This window comes from Rhagoletis pomonella, unplaced genomic scaffold (genome assembly GCF_013731165.1).
Source record: "Rhagoletis pomonella isolate Grant_MI unplaced genomic scaffold, Rhpom_1.0 Rhpom_scaffold_00007, whole genome shotgun sequence".
Lineage (NCBI taxonomy): Eukaryota > Metazoa > Arthropoda > Insecta > Diptera > Tephritidae > Rhagoletis > Rhagoletis pomonella.
Window position 1 is genome coordinate 21,428,127 of NW_023458561.1, and position 9,496 is coordinate 21,437,622.

General features: G+C 36.9%; 1 protein-coding gene across 1 annotated transcript; it reads right to left on the minus strand.

Annotated features, from left to right (window-relative positions):
• Positions 1-2,317: 2,317 nt before the first annotated feature.
• LOC118742441 (lipopolysaccharide-induced tumor necrosis factor-alpha factor homolog) lies at positions 2,318-8,534 on the minus strand. Its single transcript, XM_036474515.1, has 3 exons — positions 7,623-8,534; positions 4,158-4,299; positions 2,318-4,012 (listed from the first exon to the last, which is right to left on the minus strand). The coding sequence occupies exons 1-3, from the start codon at positions 7,975-7,977 to the stop codon at positions 3,898-3,900; spliced, it is 612 nt and encodes a 203-aa protein (XP_036330408.1). The 5' UTR covers positions 7,978-8,534; the 3' UTR covers positions 2,318-3,897.
• Between the last annotated feature and the right edge of the window lie 962 nt (positions 8,535-9,496).

Below are 9,496 nucleotides of genomic sequence, written 5' to 3' on the forward strand. Positions count from 1 at the left end.
TTCCTTAAAGTCTATAGCAGTCTTATTTATTGTTAAGAGATTGTTGTAACTTTTAACTTGGAGTAAATTAGCGCCTTTACTTAGTTATTGAAATATCGGAGTTTTCATATTTCTGAGACTTACCGTTATACGGGAAGCGGGTGTAATTTTAGTCTGATTTGAATAATTTTTCACATCTTTCTTTTCCGTACCAACGTTATTAAGTGTACCGAGTTTGGTAGAAATTGATAAATCGGTTACCGAGACACTCATTTGTGGTCATAAGTGGGCGGCCCACGCCCATTATCCAAAAATGTATAATAATATGATTTTCTGCTAAGTGGTGATTGCAACCATCGATTTTAAGTGAATTTTCCTTAGCAGTTGCTGATTTATGGCAGTTTTCGAGTTTTTGTAAATTACCGTTGCATGGCAGGTGGGCGTGGTTATTGCCCGATTTCAAAGATTTTGAACAGTTTTCGTAACTAGACCCTGGGCAATGCACGCACCGGGTTTGGTAAGGATGGGTTAAGCGGCTACTGAGATACAGCATTTCATTATAAGTGGGCGGGGTTACGCCCATTTTTAAAAAATTTCATAATATGTACGGCGATGTCCTAGGAAAGTGGGGCATTCATTTTTGCATTACCAGCAATGCAGGAATGAATGTGATTTAGTATGAACTTTTTGCAACTTTTTGGATACATTAGAATGCTGATTACATATTAAGCAGTAATAGAATGAAGAACTCATAAGAAATGCATTACATTATTTATCACGCGTATAATGCATTACTACTTTTCCCACTGGGTATACCCGTATTTGCGTATGTAACGTATACGGCCCGTAGTACCATACACCGTCACTACCTTGCGTGACATTTATAACTTTGCCAGCGAAGCACAAGACGTAAAAGGTATGCCACAATTAACCAGGGACCGAAAATAATCGTTATCATGAAGGATTTTTATTTAAAAATCATTGTATAATCGTTATTTTATGATTTATATTTTTTCAATCAAAAATAATCGTTATTCTTTGATTTTTATTTTTTCAATCATTTTTAATCGTTATTTTATGATTTTTATATTTTCGATCAAAAATAATCGTTTTTTTATGATTTTTATTTTTTCGATAATTTTTAATAGTTACTTTTTGATTTTTATTTTTTTGATCATTTTTAATCGTTATACTATGATTTTTATTTTTTCGATCATCTTTAATCGTTACTTTATGATTTTTATTTTTTTGATCATTTTTAATCGTAATCGATCGAAAAAAATAAAAATCACAAAATAACGATTAAAAATGATCGAAAAAATAAAAATCATAACATAACGATTAAAGATGATCGAAAAAATAAAAGTCACAAAATAACGATTAAAAATGATCCAAAAAGTAAAAATCATAAAATAACGATTAAAAATGATCGAAAAAATAAAAATCATAAAGTAACGATCAAAAATGATCGAAAAAAACATAACGATTAAATTTTGGTCCCTGCAATTAACGCCAAGAAAACAATTTCTGACTGCTTTTTTACTCGTGAAAATTGCTGTGGATTTTATATTTTTAGTTTTAAAAATATCAACAATGTAATTAATTTTATGTTTTCGCCTGAAAATTCGAATTCTGACGAAACACAATAAATATTAAACCTTATTCTATGATTTTTATTTTTTCGCTCAACGAAATTAGTTATTGAGTGATTTTTATTTTTTATTAATAGTAAATGTTCTATGAATTTTATTTTTTGGCTCAGAGATATTAATTAATATTTAGTTTTATTTTTCCACTTAAAAGTAATGACTACACTGTGCAACACAATTTTTCTAACGGAAAAACTTTCAACTCAGGTCGATAGTACTAAAAGGGTTTTGCAAAGTTAGCTAGCTTTTAAAAGATATTGGCGTTCAAAATTTGGCCCTTGCATTTAAAAAAAAAAATCCAGTAAATCGCTTACGTCGCGCTCTATTACTTCCCCTACTTACTACTTCATCTCGTTCTACGTACGTCTTCATACTCCACCATAAAATTTTCGCTAATATTGCGTCAGGAGATTGCTTTCCTCTATACCTGATCAAATGAAGTTTATTAAAAGGTTGTTTGACGAAAAGGGAAACAAAAAAAATTTCATAGGTGCGAGAGGTATATAAAGTTCGGTTTCGCCAGAGCTTGGACATCGTTACTGGTTAGTTTTAAGATTTTAAAAAACGAATAATGTTCGTAAATGGCTCTGTGTATGAGTGTCGCTCTAAGCTGTTTTATGTACATATTTTTTAACAATTACAAAACTAAAAATTTATATGTCTTTTTATATGCGCTGCTGTTTTCCAGACATAATGATAGCCCTTTGCGTTGGTTCTTTAGTGGAAGTGGTTTTTAGGTGGCGGGTCCCAAACTCAGAACAAACCCTTGCTGGGAGAATGGTAGCTCTTCTATTTTAATGCATATTAAAAAATTAGTTAATTCTATTGAAGTAAAACACAAACTTTTACATACGTATAGGTATTTTAATAATAAAAAAATATTCAGTAACAACGGAATGGCTGCTGCTTTCTTACAGCTAATCTTTTGAGCAATTTCGCGGCGACATTCGTACCTGGCGGCGTGTTGTGGTTTTGCTACGCCAGACTTCCAGGTTCATATGATATGCGCAAGTATATATATGTATATATGTATGTGTTTTTAAATACCACCAGACATAATTTTTTATCACAGAATCAACAATCTGCGTTATCGCTTGCTAAACAATACAAATTGCCTTTCCATCACTTACTTAGTTCAGAATTTTGGGTGCATTCCACAACATCAAAATACAAAGCATCAGTCTCTTTTATTTCTAAATCTCAGTAGATTGTAATGCCAAATGTGCGCAACGATGGTTAGATGCTAGTTTTCAACTTGGTTGCGCAGATTAGACTTTTTTCTAGTGCGGTTTATAAATAAAAGAGACTAATGCTTTGTATACAATTCTTATAGCTAGATTGTTATAGATATTAAATTAAATTAGGTAGGAAATAACTTTGTTCCAAAAATAATACGCACACCAGCTGCGATATGTATGCAAGTTGTTTTTTCGTTACAATTTATAATACAAATTAAAGCAAAATAAGTACTTATTTATACATAAGATTATAAAAATTGCTGCCTAAGAGTAAAAAGTTGCCAAGTCCACTTTTTTATATTATTGTATACTTTGATGCAAGAAGCAAGAACAATAAAAATGCTAAAGGTTTGTTATGGAAACTTAACGTAACCTAGAGCCTGTCACTTAGAAATTTTATTAAATGGATGTTGATAATATTTGGACAGGCGGAACTTAAAGTAACTTAATGTCACGTCGAAGCCTATTTAATTTTGATTTTCTAAGTTCTAACTTAGGTTAAGTTAATTTAAGTTGCCATAATCAGAGTTTAACTATTTAATTTCCAACCGTTTAGATTCAGCTATGTACATTTGTTATTCCAAGTGACAAGTCACAAGGAATATAAACTGGATTTAGCAACTTTTTTCTCTAAGCTAGCGATATGTACATTTGTATGTACTTGCATGTGGTTGCACAAGAGCGGCGCATGTGCCGCAATTGTTTACATAAAGCAAGCAAAACATTACATTGCTAAATTAAAAGCGAAAATCCATGATACATACATATTTCTTATACACACATGCATCCATCTATTTAGGTGTACATATGCACATATAATAAACATAATCATAGTACATACATAAATATATATAGTATGCGAATTATATTTTCCCAAAAAAAAAAATAAAAATTAAATTTCTTTAATAAAAGTTATACAACTTTTTAAGCACTACTTCATTTCATACACATGCATACATATGTACACACGTAAATACGTATAAATATGTGTATATGTATGGAAAAGTCCAACATCACTTTCATCGTCACTTTCATACTTTCCGTGGATTATAAACTCCAAGAAACGTGTTGCATTGTGAGCAATAATGATTGCCAGTCCGACAGCTGTTCATGCAATAGGGCACCAAACAAGCACAACAACAGAAACTGCAATGGAATGCAATAAATTAGTTTTTTTTTTTTATAATACATTTTTACAATAGATAGTTTTAAGGTTTTATTGGGAAAAATGTGTACTTTGGCAGTAAAAAGTAATTATTTTCGTTTATTGATTTTCCTCTCTCCTTCTTACCCGGCCAAGCATAGTATTCCCGCACAAATATGCGTTCGTGTGTTGGGTGTGAAAACCATTCGCGTCGTTTTGTTGGCACCGCAGACGGGACAGGTGACCGCACATGGATTGGGACCTAATTTCATGCGCGTTGGAACATTACCTGAAAGAATAAATACGTATATATAAATTGTTTATTTAAGAATATCGGTCCAGTTTTTCTAAATTTTTTAATCGACTTCCAAAAAAGGAGGAGGTTATCAGTTCGTCGGAATATTTATTTATTTTTTTGTTATGTATGTCACCGCATAACTTTGGACCACGTCAACCGATTTCAAAAATTCTTTTTGCATCGGAAAGGTAGTGTCTCAGAGGTGGTTTAGATCCCATCATTGGATAATGAAATATATGTGTGTTTCGAAAAAAAAAAAATATTTGGGGCCAATCTTTATTTCATCAACGGTAGGTATAATAAAGGGACTCCCTGCAAAATATTTGTATGAATTGATCGAAATTTAATCATTACTAATAAACTCCATAATTTTATAACCTTTTCCGGCAACACCGAATGCTAACGCCTCTCCGTTATTGGGCTTAAAAAGAACAAGGCTCCGATAGAAACGACACACCGGCTAAACTGTTCGATGTCGGCGGCGATGAGCTGGTAGGGCGCATGCATCAGGTGTTAAGCGCGATTTGATTAAATGAATACATGCTCGAAAATGGGAATATCTGTGTGCTTTGTTGAAGACACAAGAATGCAGATGATGATTAACTATTCTGATATCTACGCTGACGGGTCCATCTCTGCCGGCTGTTTGCATGAAAGCGCAGACAATAATGAATATGATTGACACTTGGTGTAATGGAAATGGGCTCACCGCAAACTTAAACAAAACTATTGTTGTGATCTTCATTAGAAGGAGAGGGTTCGATGGTCTCATTCCCTAACACTTATAGGAGTCACAATTCAGACTTCTCCCGAAGTGAAGTATCAAGGAGTAATTCTGAAGACAAAGCTATCGTGGAAATCTCACGTGGAATACAAGACCTCCAAAGCACTGGCAGCATTTTTGCAATGTAAACAGGTCTTTGGCAAATTGTGGGGTCTGTCATCAAAGGGAATCCCCTGTATGTATACCTCTATGATCTGACCCATTTGCAGTTATGCATCAGTGGTATGGTGGAGCAGACTCTCAATCAGTAGTGTGGGAAGTCTGCTTGCTAAACTTGAAAGAACTATTGCTGGGCGCTGTACGAGAGCTTTCTCTACAACACCTGGCGCTGCTCTCTTAATGCACTGCTGCACTCACCGTCACTTTGTGTCCTCTTACGTGGGGATGCCTTAAAGGCCACCTGCAGACTAAAAAGAAACGGATGTTGGTATAACACTGAGTGGGGTGGGGCGGAAATTGCTTGCGGCTGAGATTTACACATTTGTGTATTTTCAATGCTACATGATAGTACGCCACCATTACTTCTGTTGAAGAGATTCTATAATGTTGAATTCCCTGGGGCTGAACGTTGGTTTAACACCAGCACTGAGGCCAGACACACACATTGTCGAATCTACACTGATGGCTCCAAAACTGGAGGGGAAGTAGTTTATGTGCCTGCAGTGACAGCCAAGCTGCACTTAGACATTGGACAGCCTTCTAACTGCTTCCAAACTAGTTCGCCAGTGCAAGTCTCGACTAAATCATGTTGACAAACATAACGAGCTTGTTTTACTCTGGGCTCCAGCTCACTCGGGAGTATTGGAAATGAGGCATATGACCATTTGGCCAGAACTGGCTCAGACCAGTTGTTCCTCGGTCCACAACCAGTTATCGTACTTCCACCTTCGGTTATCGAAGCCATCATCAGAAACTGAGTGAATATTTCGCTCAGCAATGACTGGGAGGCATCGAGGGCTGCAGGTGGACAAAACTCATGTTGCCTTTAATTTCAGAGGTTCTATCTAGTTTATTGCTCACACTGAGCAGACGGGACTGCAGACAACTTGTTGGACTGCTGACTGGCACAAACACCTCCATTTGATAAGCATTTATGACAACTCCGTTTTCCCATCCTGCCTTGAAGAGGATGAGACAGTGGACCACTTTTTGTGCTTCTGCCCCATCCTTGGTATGAGACATTTGGCCGCGATGTGTTGAGGGACGGAGGGAATACCTAAGCTCTTTGACACCAAACAATCTGCTTAGGTTTATTCGGAAATCGTGCAGATTTAAAAAAGATTAAATTTTATGTGGCGTAGAAATGTGGACGATGTTGAAAGGGCTTTCGGGTGGCGGCTACAGAAAAAGATATAATCACGAACCAATGGGTGGGAGACGAAAGCAAGGGTGGCTAAAAACACACTAGAAAGAACAAGTGCCGATGGACCCACCTTTACTAGGTATGCGGTTGCCTCTGACGAAAGTACAGTTGTACAAGGCTGTGATCATAAATGTATGAGAAGTACTATTTTCTTGGTTGAAACTACCACAAAACAACGGAAGAAAATGCTTCATAACTAATTCTTGAAAAGGCGGGTCCAAAAAGTGAAGCCCAGAAGAGCTAATGAGGGTTTGATGATTGCCGATCACTGCCAGGTGTTTTTTCTACGATAAGTGACTAGTCAGCAGTCCCGCAAGTTGTATGAAGTCTCATCTGCATGTCCAGAGTAACATGAGTTTCGCCAGAGTAACATGAGTTTCGCCGAGTTTCGCCCATCTGCGGTCCATCGAAGCCTCTCAAATATTCGAAATATTTACCCAGTTTCTGATGTTGACTTCGTTGACCAACTGGCACAGGTGGCGGATCAAGGAATACCTGGACCGAGAACTCACTAGCTAGATAGCCTGATGTCTCATAACAAGGCACTCCCGAGTAAATCAAGTTCGTTATGTTTTCTAACATAATTTAATCGTACCTTGCGATGCCTTGAATTCAGATTAGTGTAAACTCCTACCCCTCCGCCGATTTGCTACCACGTATTCCATGGCCTGAGGCAAATTCCTCAAGATAGAAGTGAAGGCCTATCCCGTCACCTTCAATATAGACTTCAGATCATGTGCCTGTGTCAATAAATATTCTACAAGTTCGTCTTCGGGTTAAGTCAGCACGCAGCCTCAGGAAACCTAGTATTGTAGTATCTTTTGAGCAAACGCAATGATGGCATACTGTCCCTTGGTTTTATTTTAAGCCTACAAGTGGCCTTGAGGGCCTACCCGCCAATAAAGACATTAGTCTAAAAGTTGTCGAGGACGGGGATATCCCATTAAAGCCCAGGTCAATAGCTGCCAAAAATTCTATAAAAAAGGTGCTGCCTTGCATTCACATACTTAAACACTTATTAAATAATTTGTTTATATACAATAGCAATTTAGTAGACGAACCAAAGCAAAGAGAAACCGCAATTACGCAAAAGTTAAAAATTAAAATTTCAAAATGAAAAAATAAATAAATAAATGAAGTGCTAAATAAGCTGCTGTGTTGACTCACCTACTTGTGTTGTTGGTGATTGTGTTTGTTGTTGAGGCAGTGGTTGTACCACAATCACAGGCCTTGTCTGGCCGTGGTGTGGTAATGGCTGAGACGATGGCGCTTGTGGTTCAGGTGTGGTCACCGCCGGTGCGCTAGGTGTCCAACCCAGCGCACCACTGCCTGCTCCTCCTTTAGTGTTTGACACAGTTGGCGTCGGCGTAGGTGTGGAAGTGGATGCTATAGCAAAGTCATATGAAGGAGGCGCCTCAGCTGGCAAGCCCATGGCAGCAGAGGCAGATATGCGATGACCATGAGTGGCAGCATTGTGTGCAGGATCGATATCCGGATAGAGCATAGCGCGTTTTTGATCCATTTGGATTTATTGTTTTCTGTGCTAAAAAATTATTTAGACGTGTGTTTATATATGTATGTATGTGCGTCGGTATTTCTAGAGAGCGTAGGCCTTCAAAGGTCACTGATTAAATGTGCCAAGTAACTCGTAAAACGTGTTTTTATTGTTTATTTCGCTTCGCGCTTCACTGCACTGTTCACATTCAATTCACTTGTGATTTTGTAATCAAATGCACATATATATATATTTTTTTTAATATAAAAAAATCTACGTTTTTAGTGTCGCGTTTACAAAGTGAATGAACGCCACAACGATCTGCTCAGACTCGCTTACACACCGCGACTGAAGTTGCAAAGTTCGAAAGCTTATTCGCGTTCGGATTTCGGATTTCTACCCAGCGATTTACGTATGTGTTTATTTATTTTATATTTTATTTTTCAATTTTACTTTATATTGTAGATTTATTCAGTACCTATTATTTTATTCTTTGCAATGCTTCGCTTTCATTTCGCTTTGATTTGAGCTTTTCATTTTACTTGTTTACTCGCGGCAATCTGCTTCTGCTACAAAATATATATCTTCAGCTGATCTGCTAGAAAAAACTCAATCGTCGACGAGATGCATAGGTACATGTGTATATGTGAATTATATATGTATGTAACTGCATTAAGTCTGAAATTGCAAAATTTTTGTAGAAAAATCGCGAAAAAGCAAAACCCGCAAAAGTAAAACTCCAAAATCGTAACTACGAATGGCTAATCAGCGACCATCCGAAGTATCGACGGAGTGAACTCTTAGGGCCGGTTGTTCAATGTCTTATTAGTACAAATCGGAGGTAGAAGCTCCGGTTAGATACAACGACTGCTTTATCGATCACATGTTATACGCATGATGTCGAAATTGTCGATAATGATGTCTAACCGGCAAGTAGTGATAACCAGACATTGAACAACCGGCCCTTAACCAGCCAACAAAAATGAGCAGTTACATATAACAATAAAAATAAGCGTTAACAAGAGCATTGAAAATAATCATGCAATATTGCGGACAGTAAAGCAGTCAGCCACAATTTTCGTTATGCGAACACTCAAAATCTGTATCTATTTTTCTGTGACTTTGCAAAATGTTTTGGCATACATTATCTTAACTACCGGCAAATCAGCGTACGGCCAAGCATGCCCGGTAGGAATTTTCTCAGCGTTGTATTCTAAGCTAATGCTAAAAAATATTCGGCAAATAAAAGCTCTCCGCACCTCAGAATGTTACAACTCGCTTGCTTTGTTTCCAACATCCGACACGGCTCGCCGGAACGATGTTATTTTTAATTGTACAATAATAATAACATTCGTCAAGTGTACCAGGAAAAACTTTTATGGCAGCATTTGGTTCAAACTCCACCAAGTTGTTTCTAATGGTTACTGGTAAGCAATGTGTAAAAGAATTTTTTTTCTAGCATGGTTTTTGTCGAGTTTAAGCATCCAAATTTCAGCCCTTTTTCTTAGAATCAAAAATTGCTGACCTATTAGAACTTGGTGGAAAC

Bases quoted from the DNA above. Each gene is read 5' to 3' on its own strand.
- LOC118742441 (XM_036474515.1), bottom strand. From the start codon at position 7,977: ATGGATCAAAAACGCGCTATGCTCTATCCGGATATCGATCCTGCACAC. The intron at 4,300-7,622 runs GTGAGTCAACAC...TTATTCTTTCAG, and splicing joins ATCACCAACAACACAAGTAG to GTAATGTTCCAACGCGCATG. The intron at 4,013-4,157 runs GTAAGAAGGAGA...ATTCCATTGCAG, and splicing joins GGAATACTATGCTTGGCCGG to TTTCTGTTGTTGTGCTTGTT.